Below are 19618 nucleotides of genomic sequence, written 5' to 3' on the forward strand. Positions count from 1 at the left end.
CTGTCGCCCAGTCCCAGCTTCTGGCAAACAGAGGCTAGGGACACACAGAACATGGTATTGGATCCCTGCGCACCCTGACTAGTAGCCATTGATGGACCTGTCCTCCATGAACTTATCTAGTTCTTACTGGAACCCTGTTATATTTTGGCCTTCACCACATCCCCTAACAAAGAGTTCCACAGGTTGACTGTGAAGAAATACTTCCTTTCGTTTGTTTTAAATCTGCTGCCTATTAATTTCAGTGCCTAGCAATGCTTTCAGGATCATTTAATGATCCTTAATTTCATTAAGGACAAGTCTTTTGTTATCTTAATCACCCTGCCTCTGTTTATAAGCAAACTCCCTGCCACAGGGGCGGAAGCTGGGAGCAGCACATTACTCATCACATATCACACTCAAGCTGTGTCGCGGTTAAGAGCTCCCTCTGGGGCTAGGGAATGCGCTGTGACTGCAGACCTCAGGTACTAAACTCAGCGGAGGCTAGAGCCACTTCCCCCAACCCCCTTACTTGGTGCCCCTGCATGTGAGAACCTAAATATTTTAAGATTTGTTTGCTGATTGCTCTCATTCCGGTGAGGACTTTTTAAAGCTTACTCAGCATCATTTCCAATCTTTTGTTTTTCTGTTCTACTTACTGTGGTGCCTACAATGCTCAGAGCGTCTTCAAAGTAGCCCCACACCTCCTCCAGCACACAAGCATCTGTGTCTGTCACTCCAGTTGGCAGAGAAAGGTGAACCAAGCTGTGCAGACATTTGCTGGGAATCAAAACAGCAACAAAGAGGAAACTTGTTAAATACCCTGTGGAATAGGCGTCGTTGATTACTCAGCAAAGCAACTGGCCATGGAACAAATGAGCTGAGTTTTAACAGCAGCAGCACTGTGGCTTGTGTCTCCATGTTGTCTGCACGACACTGCTTTGTACCCTGCCCCTTTCTGAAAGCAGAAGGACATCCTTGCCCTGGGTCTGAGCTCCTTCCTGCAGTCTATAGATGGGAGGGAGCAGCTATTGTATTTTATAGGAGTTGCCCAACTGAAAGGAAGGGGAAAGCAGCTATTCCTATCCCAATCTCACTAAGAGGGAGCTAACTACAGGGCCCTGCATGCCTTGCTTCCCTTTGAAATAAAGAAAACAGCAAACACATGCACCTTGAAATGGTTCTTCCTGCTCATTAAGGGAAAAGGCAGCTCCTTCATGATAGCTCAGCCTGGACTTTAGCAGAGTGATTCACAGAGCACTGCATTGGCAGTTCAGGTGCAGGGGGAGCAGAAGAGGGAATTCCATTACAGGGAATGGAATCTGAGGCAAAAGGACGTCAGGTGGTAGTTCAGATTCCATCTACAGCAGGTACCCTGGGCAGCTGGTTGCTCAGAACCACTATAGCATATATATGGCATCCTATCTTTAAAGCTAACTCCTCCCAGCCCATGTGGCTTTCCCCTCAGTTCTCTTCACTTAATTTCTTTTGAGAGGACTACAACACACCCATCCAGCTGCAGTATGCCCTATGGAGCATGTCACAGTATAAAGCCAAAACTGCTTACTGGCACCTATTTGTAGCCAATCATCTTCATTGGCTTAGTTACCACTGTGAATATAAATTGTGTTAGTGTTAATTAAAATCTGTTTACTTAACATGCTTTCTGTTGTTAAACACTAGTGCAACAAAGATAATCATGTTGAAAAAAGAAAAGGAGTACTTGTGGCACCTTAGAGACTAACCAATTTATTTGAGCATGAGCTTTCGTGAGCCACAGCTCACTTCATCAGATGCATACCGTGGAAACTGCAGCAGACTTTATATATACACATTATATATATACACATTTATATATATATGTATATATAAAGTCTGCTGCAGTTTCCACGGTATGCATCTGATGAAGTGAGCTGTGGCTCACGAAAGCTCATGCTCAAATAAATTGGTTAATCTCTAAGGTGCCACAAGTACTCCTTTTCTTTTTGCGAATACAGACTAACACGGCTGTTACTCTGAAACCTGTCATGTTGAAAAAGGTGTTGACTAGTCGGGGTAAGGCTATGTTTTAGTCATGGGAATTTTTAGTAAAAATCATGGACAGGTCAGGGGCAGTAAACAAAAATTCACGGCCTGTGACCTGTCCATGACTTGTACTATATACCCCTGACTAAACCTTGAGGTGGGGGGAGCAGCCCAGGGCGCCACAAGTGTTTGGGAGGTGGGGCAGCCTGGGGGTGCTGTAGGTGCTCAGGAGGGGGTGCTGCAGGTGCTAAGGGGGGAGCAGCCAGGACCCCCACTGGTGCTGGGGGCGAGGGGGTTGGCAGGGCTGGCAGGCTCCCTACCCAGCTCCTCGCAAGCGGCAACATGTCCCTTCCTCAGCACCTAGCTCCCTGTACTGCCCCCCTGCTCCATGCACTGGCTCCGCAGCTCCCATTGGCCTGGAACCGCAGCCAATGGGAGCTGTGAGAGTGGTGCCTGTGGGTGGTGGCAGTGTGCAGAGCTAAGAGCTGAGGGTTGGACACGTTGCCGTTTCTGGGGAAGCCCCCCAAGGTAAGCACCACCCAGAGCCCTCATACCCTCCTGTGCCCCAGCCCTGAGCCCCCTCCACACCCAAACTCCTGGTGCTGCTGGGCGGGGGGTGGCCCAAAACTGCCCCAGTAGCGGCCTGTGCAGCTGGCCCAGGGGCTGCCCAAGCTGCTCAGGTGGCTCTCGGGACAGCCACACAAGCTGCTGCAGAAGTCACAGAGTTCCTGGAAAGTCTCAGAATCCATGACTTCCATGACCGCCATGACAAACTTGCAGCCTTAGTCATGGGTAATCCTAACATGACTAGTGTTGCCCATTTGTAGTAGCAGATATTGGAGCCTTGCAGCAGGTTAGTCTCCCACTTGAAGGGAATTTGGTGACATGGAGTCAGGGTATTTTCCGTGTAATTTACTAACTTACAAAATGGGTACAAGTCCTGTTTATCTTGAGCAGAGACAACCAAAATTGCAGCAACCTCAGCCACTACTGCCCTGTCACCAAGCAGCAGCTCCCTACTTGGCACTAATTTACATAGCACACTCTCTGTTCTCGCATAAGCCTGAGTCTTTTATCTGGGACACCTTTAGTCCAAAGCTGCTTGCCCTGGACTGCATGATCTAGCAAGAGGGGCCTTGGCATGAACTCTCTTTTTGTTCCGAAGCTCTGCAACACAAAGGAAGCACAGGCATGTTTGGATGGAACCAGCTCCTTGCCAGTCTCCTTCTTGGAGGCTCTAGGGTTAATTATAACCAGCTAACACATTTTTAAACATGACTACCTTTGTCTGCACTAGTGGTCACGTGACGTATAACATCATATTAAAACATTAGTTAAACAAAGCCAACGGCAGATTTCCTCCTTACATACTGTATGTGTGCAGCACAAGTACACAAACCTACTCCGTTACCATTATCAGCACTAATGAGCTCACCTTTGAAGAGCTCAGAGAGGAAACAGAGTCCCTGTACCCAGAAGCTCACAGTATGTCTGGAAAAAGGGTGTCTATTAAGGTCTTGTCTATATTATAGAGTTTTGTCAACAAAAGTCAGCTTTCGTCAACACAACAGTGGAGATATACACACTATAATGCTCCTTCCGCTGACAAAACTCTCCTGCTTTGCCAACAAAATAAAACCACCTCGACGAGAGGCATAGAGCTTTTTGCAGCAAAATATCAACAAAGTGTCAATGTAGACACTGTGCTTGGTTATGTCGCTGTAAATGGTCTCCAGGAGGTGTCCCACAATGCCCATTCTGACCGCTCTGGTCAGCAGTTTGAACTCTGCTGCCCTGCACCTGGGAATTTCTGAAATGCCATTTCCTGTTTGCTCAGTATGGACAGCTCACATTGCATCTTCCCAGCTGACCACGGCATCACCACGCAGCAAAATGCTCTCCTGCTCAGAGTACACCCGAGGTGTTGGATCTGCTGGCGCTGTGGGGAGGAGGCTTTGCAGTCCCAGCTACGCTCCAGCTGTAGGAACTTCAGTATCTATGGTCAGATTTCTTGTGGCATGTTGGATAAGGGCTATGAATGGGACACGCATCAGTGCCATGTGAAGCTAAAGGAGCTGAGGCAAGCACACCAGAAGGCAAGGGAGTCAAATTGTTGCTCTGGTGCTGCCCGAAAACTTGCCGCTTCTATAAGGAGCTGGATGCCATCCTCGGCAGTGACCCCAACTCCTCTGCCACAAGCCATGTGGATACTTTGGCGGGGCTGGAGATTCAACCCTGAGGATGAAGTCATGGACAAAGAGGTCAAGTTGGAGGATGATGTGGAGCACACAGCAGGACCTCTTTTCCACTCCAGAGGGGTCGAGCCTGTCCCAGCAGTCCATCTCTGGCGTGCATGAAGCAGGAGAGGGGAGCTCTGGTAAGTGATCTTTTTGAGTTGATGCTGCTTGGTTATATGAGGTAGAGCTATCCTTTGCTTTGTTATAGTCTAGAAGTGGGTGAAGGGATAGAAATGTACAAGACTAGCTGTGTCTGCATGTGATTCGCATTCCCCTGTGCAAATAAGCAATGCAGCAGAACAGTGTGTTAATGCACACCGAGATTTCATAGGAATCCTCTAGAGAGATCTCTAGGAAACTTTCCTGGATGTACTCGCCCATCATCAGACAAAGATTCCTTGGCAGAGCTGCTTTGTTCCTCCTGTCATTGTAGGAAACTCTGCCACACCAACTGGCAATCACTCATGGACCAACACAGCACACAGACAAGCAGCATGGGAACGCCGTCTGAAGCCGTACACATGTAGGAGATGCATGCTTGCATACCCTTAGGAGTGAAATATCGGCTTCAGTGACCCCCGCCTGTGGAAAATAGTGGCAGAATTTACAATATTGTCCCTAGTTGCCTCCTAGACCCTTTGTCCCATCTTAAGTGCTCCCTGGGGCCGAACTCACCATGTTTAGGGCCTTTGCTGAGATGTGTGCTTGGCAACGGATAGCGAGAAACTGATTCATATCTCAAAGGAGGTGCATCTTACTATAATGATTTGATGCTATGCATGCACTAAACAATCATGCTTCTGTTTACTGTTTCTTGTACTTCTACAGATGTGGCCTTCAGAGGAACACCCTACACACCAGCAGACCACCTCTACCAGATAAGTATCAGAGGGGTAGCCATGTTAGTCTGTATCCACACAAAAACGAGGAGTCCGGTGGCACCTTAAAGACTAACAGATTTATTTGGGCATAAGCTTTCACGGGTTAAAAAACCACTTCTTCAACTGCATCTGAAGAAGTGGTTTTTTTACCCACAAAAGCTTATGCCCAAATAAATCTGTTAGTCTTTAAGGTGCCACCGGACTCCTCATTGTCTACCAGATAAGGCAGCGAGCAAGGAGGACATGTTTCAAGAGATGTTCCAGTCCTCAGAGGCCAAAAACCAAGAATGCAGGGCATGGAAAGAGAGTTTAAAAGAAAATTATAAAACAGGACAGCAAGGAGAGCCAGGAGTGAATTTTAATGGGCCAGGAGCGGATGATAAAAGTGATGGAGGAGCAAATGGAGATGTTAAAGTCTCTAATCACGCTGCTTGCAGAATTAATGCGTGCTCGTCCCTCCAACCCCCCCACAGCTGATACAGAACTGCTTTCCATGCCATCCCCAAACTCCTCCCACACATTCCCTTCAACTTTCCGCCCAACTCAGTACCCCATTCGCTCCACCCCTTCGGACAGCTTCCCAAATGTTAGCTGGACTTACAGACAGCAATAAGAGTCTACACTGCCCATCATTGTTATCCCCCTTTCCACCAATCCTTTTGTGTGTGTTGTTAATTGGTATTTAATAAAAACATACTCTCTGAAAGATAACCAATCTTTGTCTCCTACATACTGTGTTTGAATTAATACACAGTTGTGATTTGATCATTTGCTGACTACAAATCATGGTCAGAAATCATCAAAATTTCAAGAAAGGCGGCAAATTAACACAGCATGGTGGAGTGCTGTATAGAAAGACACATTACTGGTGTTCATTGTCAAAATGGTGCCTCACAGCCTCTCTGATTCAGGTAGCTCCCCATTGTGCCCCTCTAATAGCCCTGGTATCTGGCTGCTCAAAATCAGCCACTAGGCAATTCGCCTCCACACTCCACCCCAAGAGAAACTTTTCACCCTTAGCCTCACAAATATTATTCAGCACACAGCAGGCCTCTATGACCATGGGAATATTTTCTTCATTTGGGTTTAACATGCCATAAAGGCAGCACCAGTGTGCTTTTAAAAATCTGCCAAAGGCACATTCCACGGTCATTCTGCACCTGCTCAGCCTCTTGTTGAAGCGCTCCTTGCTGCTGTCCAGGTTTCCTGAGTAAAACTTCATGAGCCATGAGAGTAAAGGGTATGCTCGGTCTTCCAGGATCACCATGGGCATTTCAACAGACTCCAGTGAAAACTTCTGATCTGAAAAGAAAGTCTCTGCTTACAGCTTTATGTACACGCCAGTGTTCCTGAAGATGCATGTGTCATGGACCTTCCTGGACCACGCCGCATTGATGTCAGTGACACGTCCAGTGATCAACAAGCGCCTGCAATACCATGGAGAGGTACCCCTTTGTACTGATGTACTACATCACAAGATGGTCCGGGGCCAAAATTGGACTCTGCATGCCATCTATCGCCCTGCCGCAGTTAGGGAATCCCACTGCTACAAAGCCATCTACTATTTCACACACATTGCCAACAGTCACAGTCCTTTGTAGCAGGATATGATTACCTGCCCTGCACACTTGCATTCACGCAGCCCCAACGGTGGACTTCCCAACTCCAAACTGAGTCACGACTGACCGGTAGCAGTCTGTAGTTGCCAGCTTCCACACAGTGATCATCATGCTCTTCTCCACAGGGAGGGCAGCTCTTATTTTGGTGTCCTTGCCCCACAGTGCTGGGCCAAGCTCCGTGCACAGTTCCAGGAAGGTAGCTTTCTGCGTCCAAAAGTTCTGCAGTCACTGCTCATCATCCCGCACCTGCATAACGATGCAATCCCACCACGCAGTGCTTGTTTCCCGAGCCCAAAAGCGATGGTCCACCGTGTGCAGCTGCTCCATGAATGTCAAAAGTAATCTGGTGTTGTTTCTTTCCATGGCACACAGCAGGTCAGGCACCTCGGATTCCTGTTAACATTGGATGCTCATGATATATTGCATAATCAGTCGTGATGTGTTCATCTACAGTGACCACAACAGTAGAGAACATTGTAGGGTCCATGCTTTCAGATATGGCAGGTAAACAGTAAATGGGGGAAATTGAAAAATGCTGTGAAATGCAGTTGGAATGGTGGGACAGAAAAAGGTGCATCATAGGACGTTGATCCCGCATCCATGATGCACTGTGATCCACTCCACCTTCCCACAACTTCTAGCTGCAGAAGGTGTCAAGTAGTCCAGTGGGATAGCTACCCACAGTGCACTGCTCTCACTGTCGATGCTAAAGCAACAACTGCGGACGCGCTCTGCCACAGAAGGAGCGTTGTGTGAACGTAATTAAAAGTGATGTAATTATACTGGTTTTTGATCGTCGGCATAACTTGCATTGACAAAACTCTGTAGTGTAGACAAGGCCTAAGTGAGAGTGGTTTTTATTCAATGAACATGGGCTCATCTCTTGAGCATCATGTTTTAAGCAGTCACTGTGGCTGTTCACAGCTGGACTAGGCTAACCTGCATGCTGATCACCCAAGTTAACTCTGCAGTGAAAACACAGCCTTATTCAAGTGAGCAGTTCCACTGAAGTCAGTGTGGCTATTGACATAAAGAGTTTGACCCCTTCTGTTTATCATCATAACCCTTGTGCTCATTACTACTACTTCTATCAAGTAACTAAGATGTTACTGCGTGCCTCACAGTCATAATACAGACAGGTTCCTGCCCCACAAGGCAAAAATCAGAGACCACAGGGAAAGGGATCTAACATGCAATCAACAACTGATACCCTTATTTGTCTTCCTTCCCTGCCAATCCCTCACTGGAATAGTTTGACATACATCAAGGAAAAACAATAGCCAGTTGATGGGATACATGACCACCTGACTGCCTGTGCACATTACCGGCCTCAGTCCTTCTAGCAGTAATTGGTGTGAACACTAACCTGACTCTCACAGCATCAATGGCTTCCTGTTTCCTATGAAGGGTCAGAGCGCTCTTGAGGGCCCTCTTACACACAGAAGGATAATAAGCAGGAGACTCCATCGCTAATGCTTGAAAAACAAAAGAACATGGAGAAGGAAAATTAAAATGAACAAGGTCAGACCTCCCGCACATTGGTCACTGCACTGTTTCAGGGTCCCCTGTGATAAACGAATGACTCTAGATTTGTATAACAGAAATGTTATTTCATAAGCAGCAATTGTATTCTTGTCCTGCGGAGCTGCTCAGTACTAGTGACTGCTGGTGCAGAGCACAAGCCAGCATGGCTTTACTTCCTTCTTGTCACAAGATCATAAATGATAGTTGCAGAGCTTAAGAAAATAGGTTCTGTAGTTAATGAGAGGTCTCTTTGTAGACTGGCTATGTCTGCTGCAGCAACACAAAAATAGAGGTGTCCTACATTAACAATGGCTATTTGGTTTTGTTTTACATTTCCTGGCAATACCATGGCTGATTTAAAAAAAAAAAAAAGAGAGAAATGCAGAATCTAGGAGTCATTCCCTGATCTACACTAATTGTTTCAAAATAAGTGAAATGTAAACAATTTGTCATTTGGGTTCTAAGATACTCCCTCACCTTCCTGAAAGCCCATTCTAAATGCTCAAGTTCCAAAAGGCATCGCTAGAGCTTTGCGATGAGGAGACAGAGCAGTACAGCACATGCCAGTTACAAGCTTCTCCGTTATCTTTGGATTTTAAGTCAAGACCGGACATCTTCTGAAGGATCTGCTCTAGCTCAATCAGAAGTTATTGGCCTGGATACAGGAACCACTAGGGGACATTGTCTGGCCTGTGTCAGGCAGGAGGTCAGACTAGACAATCATATTGGTTCCTTCTGGCCTTAAACTCTATGAAAAGGTTTTGGATTTTTGAGATGGAGGGAGTCTGTAAGGCACTGGCTCACATTCCATATGTATCACCAACAGGTTGATACTTCAAAATATGGAGATCTCTGGGTACTACAGTGATCACAAATACCTCCTCCAGGCAACACAGTATGCCTGGATTTTGCATAGATTTTCACTGCTATAGAGTAATAATCCTACTCACTCCAAATGAAAGAGAAAGAATATCATAAGACAGTCATGGCCAAGTTTCTTTACATGACCTTAACAACTATGGAAATGTAAATAGGGCCCTTACAAGCAATGGTTTCTAGAATCTTAGTCTCTATTTGTGGCAGTTCCCACACCAATTCCAGCAGGCTGTCCAGTTCTGGATCATTGAGTTTGGCTCTTGCTTCAAATTCATAAACCAGCAGCAATGTGTCCGTTGGGTCTTTGGAGAAATCTCCTGCAGAGGACACACAGTATTGCCTGTTATTAGTCAATCTGTTATAGTCAGTTTATGAAATGAAGCTGCAAGGTGCAGCTTTGCCCTCAGTACCAGGAAAATCCTTAAACCAAGGCACTGAGACTTAACAGTAAGGAACAAACTATGAGGTTTAACAATCATGTTTGAACCGCATAAATACATCCAGCACAGATTAAACTCCTGAAGTTTTCTCCCAGCATTAATCTGGAGTGAATAATCCCGAGTAAATTACACCTACATAGAGAGGACTACCTCAAAAGCAAGCAACTTTCTTAGGCCTTGGCTACACTTGTGAGTTGGAACGCATTAAATCAGCCTCGGGTGCCCTCACTCCTGAGGTGTCCACACTGGCAAGGCACATAGAGCGTCCGGACTCTGTGGCTGGAGCACCCCTGGTAATCCACCTCCACGAGAAGCATAACGCTTGCTGTGCCCCGGCTGCAGCGCCGCGGTGCCAGTGTGGACACGCTGGTCTATTAATGCGCTCTTATCAGCCTCCATGAAGTGTCCCACAATGCCTGTTCTAGCCACTCTGGTCATCACTTTGAACTCTACTGCCCTGCCCTCAAGCGACCAACCGTCAGACTCGCCCTTTAAATTCTCTTGGAATTTTGAAATTCCCCTTCCTGTTTGCTCAGCAAGGCGTACAGTCCTCTCAGCACATCTTTCCAGGTGACCATGCCTCCAGGTGCCAGGTGATCCCCAGTATGTGTTATGTTGGATCATATTAAAGAAGTTCTGTATTAAAATCACAAATGAGTTTGATTCCCCATAATTTAAATTCCAGGGTATTACTAATTAAGAGGTCTCTTGGTTTTTGGTCTCTTGTTTTTACTGTTTCTCTCCCTCTCTGTGTGAAACTTGCAAGCTGCTAATTGTGTTAGTACATCCTAAGACAGAGTCTGTTCTCAAAGCAATACTTTGTAACAACTACTCACCCAGAGAGAGCAACTCAAAGCGATACTTTGTAACAACAGAAACAACACACAGAGACCCCCCCCCCGCCCTTTTGTTGTATTCATCTCGCTTTGTTAACAATTGTGATTAAAATAGAGATAGAGGATGTATGTGGATGGATGCTTGGTGTGGATAATAAATGATCAGGGAGGTACCAGCCTAAGAATCCAGTGTCGATCGGCCGAAGAAGGCGTCAACTGGAAACAACCAGAGGACCCCCGGAGGGCAGACTAGAATCCACCCAACAGCCTCAAGGATGGGAGAACCGAAGAACAAGATAACATCGAGCAGCACGGAGCCGTCAGGAATGTGCCATCTGCTGATTGATTCAGCAACAGCATGATGAAGCAATTCCCATAGACTGGCATAGAAATAAATTCCTAAAAAATGGACTCTAGAAACTGAGAACTTTGGGGTCTGCAAACCAACTTCCAGGAGCATCAGATGCGCATCTGACAAGGCCCTGCTCCCTCCTCATGTCCAGGCCACCTGGCCAGTGGCTTGGCACGAGCAACTCTAAGGCTGGTAACTATGATAACAACCTTGCAGAACCTGTGTGTGTGTGTGTGTGTATGAATGAATGTGTGAATAAATATGAAATTGAATGGAATGTTATAGCTATAACTAACTGCTGACTATGATTCTTTCTGTATTCACAATAACTGTGGCATTTTGCCTTATCCCCTTTAATAAGATCCTGCTGGTTTTTATTTTATTGGTATAATATATGAAGCAATGGCGAGGTGCTGGACCTCATCCCTGTTTGGGGGAGGAAGCTGTCCAGTCCCAGCTGCACTCTAGCCGTAGGAATTATGATACCTATGGGCAGATATCAAGGGCCATGATAGAAAGGGGCCATGACCGGGACGCAGTGTAGTGCAGGGTTAAAGTGAAGGAGCTGCGGAATGCCTACCACAAAGCGCAGGAGGCAAACCGCCGCACTGGTGCTGCGCCCATGACCTGCTGTTTCTACAAAGAGCTGGACAAGATACTTGGGGGCGACCCCACCTCCAATTCGAAGAGCACCATGGACACTTCAGAGGCCCTGGCAGCCCAAAGGGCAACAAGGCAGGAGGAGGAAAGTGGGCGTGAGGGTGCTGAGGAGGAGGTGGGTCCAGAGCCAGAGGACAGCCCGGCATCCCTAGATGCATGCAGCCAGGAGCTGTTTTCAAGCCAGGAGGAAGGTAGCCAGTTGCAGCAGACGGTGCTTGTGGAAGAACAAACAGCAGAGGAGGTGCCCAGTAAGCGGCTTTTATTTTGGGTAGGAAGTTGTTCAGTGCAGGCTGTTGGGGCAAGGAGTGTTACAAAAAGAAGGGGTAGGGCTGCGTGCATGCCTAGATGAGGAATAAGGCGTTGATGTGGTCTCTCACATCGTGGTAATTGGCCTCAGTTATCTCACTGAATGTCTCATGCAGAAGCTGGGCACAGGTTCCTTGGTAGAGCTACTGTGCTCCTTGTCCCAGTCGGGCTAACATGTCTGCACCACTGTGCCATGCAGGGCTGGGGGCACCACTGTTGCACACAGGCAAGCTGCATAAGGGCCAGGGCGGAAGCACCATTGTAGTTGAAGACCCTCCCTTGCTTCCCAGGTTACTCTCAGCAGCGAGATAGCTTCCAGGACGAACTCCTGTGGAAAATGTGGAGACAGTGTTCAGTATTGGGGCCCTCTGCAGCTGCTGGCTCTCCCCAAGGCAAAGAACCCTAGAGGACAGTGTGGCCCTGAAATAATCAGTCCCCCTTGCCCCGTGGTTACTTACCATTTCGGGGCCCCTATGGGTTATGTGCGCTCGCTATCTTTGGGACGGGCACTTTCTGCGATTGTGTGCACTGTGCTTGTCTTTAAGTTCAGCCAAATCATTGCTCTAATGTGAACAATGCTGCCTCTGTTAAGTGTTGCATTTTGGCTTTACAGATGCAACCTTGAGATCCCAGCGGTCCTTGTTATCAACGGCCGAAAGGCTGCAAAGAATCAGGAAGCAGCTGGAAGAAGTAAGGAGGACCTTCTGCATGAAGTCAAAAAGTACAGGAGTGGCGGGAGACCAAAAGGAGGCTCCGCCAGGGGAATGTGGATCACTGGCAACAAACCATGGAGCAGCTCCTAAGCATTATGGACCTCCAAGTGGACTCGATGCAGGCGCTCACAACACTGCAGACAGAGCAGATCCACGCCTGCCCCCCAATCCCCGCTGCAGCCCTTGTCCCAAAACTCTTTCCCTTGTGCCCCCATGTCACCACCAACCCACTTTCCCCAACATCTGGTTTCTTATTGCCACCAGCTGCCTCCAACACCTGTAGCTTCACCACCCAGCCCTGCAAACTACAAACCTTACCCACTGCACTCAACCCCCATTACCATGAATTTGAGCCAGCCTGAAGTGCAGCACTCATTACACGGCACTCCAGTGAAAAACAATCAGATTGACATTTGAATATGTGACGCTGTATGGAATATGCAGAACACTGTGATGTTATTGATACCAATATTATAAAATTGCAATGAATCTGACCAGATATGCCGTATAAGGTATCTGTGAAAATGTTATAATTGGCCAAGTATGATAATCTCATTTATATGTTTGTATCACCTTTGTATGATGAGTTATAGATATGTAGGGTACAGCTGTATTTCCAAACTTGTGCTGTTTCTGGATGACACTCCCAAACTAGTGTTGCCAGGTGTCTGGTTTTCAACCGGAATGCCTGATCGAAAAGGGATCCTGGCGGCTCTGGTCAGCACCACGCATTTCTGGATCCCTAGCCCAGAGCCTGTAACCCCATCCCAACCCGCTGCCCCAGGCTGGAGCCCCCTCCCGCACCCTGAACCGCTCATTTCTGCACCCCCAGCCCAGCACCTGTATCCCCTCCCACACCCCAACCCCCTGCCTCAGCCCAGTCTCCTCCCATACTCTGAACTCCTCGGTTCCACCCCACAGCCTCAAGCAACCTCCTGCACTCCAAATCGCTTATCCCTGGCTCCACCCCAGAGCCAGCACCCTCAGCCAGAACCCTCACCTCCCTGATGCGCCCCAACCCGGAGCCCCTCCCGCACTCTGAACCCCTCAGCCCCAGCCCGGAGCCCCCTCCTACACCCCAAATCCCTCATCCCTGGCTGCACCCAAGAGCCTATACCCACATCCAGAGCCCTCACCCCCTCCCACACCCCAACCGCTGGAGTCAGTCCAGTGAAAATAAGTGAGTGAGGGTGGGGAGAGTGAGTGACAGAGGGAGAGGGGATGGAGGGAGACTGGGCGGGGCCTTGGAGAAGGGGTGAGGCAGGGCAAGGGTGTTTGGTTTTGTGCAAGTAGAAAGTTGGCAACCCTACCCCAGACAGATTGGCATCAGCAATGCCTAGCCTGTTCGATGGCCCACCAAGGGTCATCAATGGTATAATGAACCTATAGACAGAAGCCAGGAGCTACACCTTATGAGTCAGCAAGACATGTAGGGGCATGTCTGTGGACACAGAACTCTAAGGCTTTTCCATGCCATGTGCTGTGAAGCTTGTGTTTGGGAAAAAGGAAGTACCTGCCACATGGCAAAAGAATATAAAAAGCACCTGCATCTTCTTCATTCCTGCTTTTTACCTCTGGAATAACTTTTCTACAAGCTGAAGCATTGAACAAAGGACTGAATGATCCATCCAAGCTGTGGATGTGTTCCAGAGGGACTTTCAAGCCAGCAAACTCACCAATACTGCTAAGAACCTGATATATGGACTTTGAAGTCTCTGTATGTATCTGATTGATTTACCATTTAACAACTCTCTTCTTATTTCTTTATAATAAATCTTTCCTGTTAGTAGATTACATTTGAAACTATAGCTGAAAATTGGCCCACTCAGGACACCCAGAAAATAGTCAGCACAAACTTAAGAGCAAACATTATGCCCCACTGCCACCAGGAGATTGCAAAAATAAATTCCCATTCATAAAGGTCCCTGTGGGCTAAGAGGAATATTTGCCGATGTGATACAGTGTGAAAATTAGATGCTTTTGAAAAAAAAAAAGTCATTTTAAGAATAAAGAGAACATATTTAGTAAAATGTATTGTTTTTTCTTTGGTGTCATCTTAGCAATTATTCCAGAGTCATCTGTCCTCTTTGCTGGTGCTACCAACTACAACATAATTACAACTCATTACAGTCATCTGGATTTGTAATTTCACTTTTCCTTGGAAAACAGGCAGTCAACATAGTGAGCCAAATTTATCACCACAGTGACTCCACTAAATGTGACCCACTCTAACAGATTCACTTCAGTTCCCACCAGCACTTCAATAAAGGTTGCCCACCCCCAGTTTCACACACTCAGTATGGCAAGTATGTATCTCCTGCTGAAAACTATGTATGTGCCACCCTGAGCTGTTAACTTCTCGAGTGCTGCACAAGATATAGGCTGAATCAGTTCAATTGTGTGATAATCATCGTAAGAAAACATCATGATGCCTATCTGAGTATTGTTTTGTCCTGTGTGTTTCACCCTATCCCAATGGTACTGAAGGGGTTAATTAACTGCATATAAAACAGTACCTGTAGATTTTACACTGCATGTGCAAAGGGACTCATGAAAAGAGAAAAGGGACTTATCAAAAGCGTAAACAGCGAGGTGGCAAAGTTTGCAGATGATGCTAAACTGCTCAAGATAGTTAAGACCAAAGCAGACTGTGAAGAACTTCAGAAAGCTCTCACAAAACTAAGTGATTGGGCAACAAAATGGCAAATGAAATTTAATGTGGATAAATGTAAAGTAATGCACAGTGGAAAAAATAATCCCACCTATACATACAATATACAATGAGGGCTAATTTAGCTACAGCTAATCAGGAGAAAGATCTTGGAGTCATCATGGATAGTTCTCTGAAGACGTCCACGCAGTGTGCAGCAGCAGTCAAAAAAGCAAGCAGGATGTTAGGAATCATTTAAAAAGGGATAGAGAATAAGACGGAGAATATCTTATTGCCCTTGTATAAATCCATGGTACACCCACATCTTAAATACAGCATACAGATGTGGTCTCCTCATCTCAAAAAAGATATACTAGCATTAGAAAAGGTTCAGAAAAGGGTAACTAAAATGATTAGGGGTTTGGATCGGGTCCCATATGAGGAGAGATTAAAGAGGCTAGGACTTTTCAGCTTGGAAAAGAGGAGGTTAAGGGGGGATATGATAGAGGTCTATAAAATCATGAGTGGTGTGGAGAAAGTGAAAAAGGAAAAGTGATTTACTTGTTCCTATAATATAAGAATAAGGGGTCAGCAAATGAAATTAATGGGCAACAGGTTTAAAACAAATAAAAGGAAGTTCTTCTTCACACAGCGCACAGTCAACCAGTGGAACTCCTTGTCTGAGGAGGTTGTGAAGGTTAGGACTATAACAGGGTTTAAAAGAGAACTGGATAAATTCATGGAGGCTAAGTCCATTAATGGCTATTAGCTGGGATGGGTAAGGAATGGTGTCCCTAGCCTCTGTTTGTCAGAGGGTGGAGATGGCTGGCAGAAGAGAGATCACTTATGAAAATCCAGGAATACTTGCCGCCATGTAGGTACACACAGAAAGTTGAAAGTGACTCAAGTTACTCAGGTTAATGGAAAGCAGGCATATAACAAACCCTGTCACTGGCTGGTGGTAATGAAAAGAGGCAGGGCTGAACCATATAAATATGCCTCTTCCTACTTAGAGGAGCTCAGGTTCAGGTCAGGTTAGAGCCTGGGAGAAGAGAAGAGGGATTCATTCTCAGTCCGGAGAGGGCTGCATACTGAAATACCTGTCCTGTTCATAAAGTTACTTTTCCCACCTGCACTATAACTATGTTGAGCATTTTAGTGCCCCATAATGAGCCTGCAATGGCAAGAGAAAGTTTACACTAACATCTTATCCTTATTCTATTATCTTCAAGAAAACAACACATGAACCCACACAAGTTTTTCTTTTAGAATCATAGAATATCAGGGTTGGAAGGGACCTCAGGAGGTCATCTAGTTCAATGCACTGCTCAAAGCAGGACCAATCCCCAATTTTTGCCCCAGATCCCTAAATGGCCCCCTCATGGATTGAACTCACAACCCTGGGTTTAGAAGGCCAATACTCAAACCACTAAGCTATCCCGCCCCCCAGAGCCTTCCTGTATGCTCTTCCTGCTGGAGATCCAGAGAAGAAAAGGCATCAGATAGTTCTCTGACTTTTGGTACAGTACCTAATCCATGAATTTGAATCCTAATGTGCCACTTTAGTTAAATTGGGAAATCTAGGCATTTTTTCTCCTGTTAAACTGCACAGTGCAAGGAAACAGGTTTGGCAGAGTAAGCTTTTGTTTTAAAGAACCTGGGAATTTTTGTACAGGCTGCTCTAGTCATTGGCTCTAAGTACTGCTATACTACATAATCAAACAGAATTTCTAACTTACCTGTTAGCTTCAGAACATTCCAGATTTCCCTGCATGCCTGGATGTGATGAAGGGCCTGAGACAGAAGCTCAATCTATTTTGTAAAATTAATACATTATTTTTAAACTATGTTTTTAAAAAGAAACATGAATATAAATCTCACAGCAAACTACAGTAGAGAAGCCTCCAGAGTACCTGGCTACATAATAAGTGAAAAGCCAGGCTAACTCTAATGCATCATCTGCACCCAGTTTTCTTTTTCTTCTTCTTTAGGAGAGACCTCTACACCCCATTCAAAGCATCAAGGATCCATCACACTTGAGGCTCCATTGGTCCAGACACATAGCACTAAGACGACTCTAAGGGACATGGCTTATATGAACCATCAGCCAGAAAACATTGCTACTGAGTGCAAGACATTCTCAAAAAAGTTGAACATTCCTGTCTATGCAGTACAATGATTGCAGCCTGTCTAGTGAGTAAGAGACCGGTATCAGACACTGAACCCAAGTTCCCAGCACAGCAGTAGCACAGGGCACGATAATCTGACCAGGAATGAGAAATTGAACATCAGGCCCCTTGGCAGAGTAACAGAGGGCATTATCACCTATATTTGTACCGGAAATCAAACCCTGGAATCCAGAATGGTATTATGACCTGACACCATACATAGCTGTAAGAAGGGCCATGCATAGGTTGCAAACAAAATGAGAGCAACTAGCAGCACTGGTCTGTTCTGCATGGCTGGGCTCTCACTCCTTGTCAAAGAGGTGCAAAGGCAAGAGCGTAGTGTCACAATTAGGACTAGTACTCGTAGGACAGTCACTCCCAGAGTGTTTTTAAAAAAGAAACCTATTTCTGTGCAGTGTTCTCTGCAGAAAAGACAGAGGCCCAAGCACTGAACCCCACTCAGCAAACTTTTGCACTTATCACCACTCAACAGATTTCTGTACTTCTTCCACAACCTATTAATGTAAATATTCTCCTCCAGGGTGTGTGTATGCATCAGAAAATAAAAACTGTGACCTTCATAATATTCACATCACCACCTCAGCAACTGCATAATCCTACTGCTATAGTCTTAATCTTCCTGTTCCACCCTGGTTTGTCATCACCCCTTCATACATGTTATCTTAATGTAGATTGTAATGTAAACTCCTTGGGGCAGGGACACTGGCCCAGATCCTCTGATAGTGTACATCCATTTAGCTCCATTGAAGTCAACAAAATCAATTTACAGCAGCTGAGAATTTGGTCCAATATCTTATATTGGTTGTAAAGCAACATGAAAATTTACTCTATATTGTGAAAGGATTGTATTTTCAAGCTCCCGTCCTACGTGAAATAACTGAGAATTATAAAACACCGAAAGAAGCTATGTTTAGGGTACATTAAAAGCCAGATGTTCACCTGCCCCATATGTAAAGGGCCAGCACTCTACCTGTTCAGTGAGTGTTAAACTGCATCGCCCCATTTCCAGATCAACTGCTGCAGCCAACAGCAAGCATGTCTTCTGGGCAATCAGAACAGCTGTATCAGATGGACAAAACTGGGAGAACTAAAACAGAAACATGAATAGTCAGCGAGGATACTGCCAGGTCACGGCTAGCAATCAACAAAGAAAGAAACATTTTCTACTGCAGTGACAGAAAGAAAGCAGTTTACTTATCATTTCCATTTTTCCTTTATCTCCCACTGTTTGTGACACTTTTCCAGAGGCTCAAGTACCATTTCCTTCCTTCCCACTCATCTTTTTCCACCTGGAGAGCACTGATTACATCACTTCCGTTGAAGCTGACCCTTCTGGGCCTTTCTGTTTTGTCCTGGGTTTATACAACAGCAGCAGCAATGCTGACAGCACAACTGGGGGACACATTTTACTTAAAGGGACACTAGGCAGGTGAGGATTATCTTCTATTGGAACAACCTCTCCTGGTCAGAGAGACAAAATTTCAAGCTTACACAGAGCTCTTCTTCAGGTTCACTTTAGCAAAGCTTTTGATATGGTCTCCCACAGTATTCTTGCCAGCAAGTTAAAGTAGTATGGGCTGGATGAATAGACTATAAGGTGGATAGAAAGCTGGCTAGATCATCGGGCTCAACGGGTAGTGATCAATGCTCCCATGTCTCGTTGGCAGCCGGTATCAAGCGGAGCGTCCCAAGGGTCGGTCCTGGGGCCGGTTTTGTTCAATATCTTCATTAATGATCTGGAGGATGGTGTGGATTTCACCCTCAGCAAGTTTGCAGATGACACTAAACTGGGAGGAGTGGTAGATATGCTGGAGGGTAGGGATAGGATACAGAGGGACCTAGACAAATTGGAGGATTGGGCCAAAAGAAATCTGATGAGGTTCAACAAGGACAAGTGCAGAGTCCTGCACTTAGGATGGAAGAATCCCATGCACTGCTACAGACTAGGGACTGAATGGCTCGGCAGCAGTTCTGCAGAAAAGGACCTACGGGTTACAGTGGACGAGAAGCTGGATAGGAGTCAGCAGTGTGCCCTTGTTGCCAAGAAGGCTAACGGCATTTTGGGCTGTATAAGTAGGGGCACTGCCAGCAGATCGAGGGATGTGATCGTTCCCCTCTATTCAACATTGGGTGAGGCCTCATCTGGAGTACTGTGTCCAGTTTTGGGCCCCACACCACAAGAAGGATGTGGAAAAATTGGAAAGCGTCCAGCGGAGGGCAACAAAAATGATTAGGGGACTGGAACACATGATTTATGAGGAGAGGCTGAGGGAACTGGGATTATTTAGTCTGCAGAAGAGAAGAATGAGGGGGGATTTGATAGCTGCTTTCAAC

The 19618-nt window shown here is 46.2% G+C and overlaps 1 protein-coding gene across 1 annotated transcript in view; it reads right to left on the bottom strand.

Moving 5' to 3' along the window:
• The window catches only part of TEX11 (testis expressed 11), a 142235-nt gene that overhangs the window by 9142 nt on the left and 113475 nt on the right, over positions 1-19618 (bottom strand). Inside the window, exons 24-28 of the mRNA XM_077827052.1 lie at positions 18255-18371; positions 16835-16907; positions 9306-9455; positions 8105-8213; positions 636-756 (exon numbers count right to left, since the gene is read on the bottom strand). Of these exons, the coding sequence (XP_077683178.1) occupies positions 636-756; positions 8105-8213; positions 9306-9455; positions 16835-16907; positions 18255-18371 (570 nt within the window). The remainder of the gene's footprint in view (positions 1-635; positions 757-8104; positions 8214-9305; positions 9456-16834; positions 16908-18254; positions 18372-19618) is intronic.

Source organism: Eretmochelys imbricata, chromosome 9 (assembly GCF_965152235.1).
Source record: "Eretmochelys imbricata isolate rEreImb1 chromosome 9, rEreImb1.hap1, whole genome shotgun sequence".
Lineage (NCBI taxonomy): Eukaryota > Metazoa > Chordata > Testudines > Cheloniidae > Eretmochelys > Eretmochelys imbricata.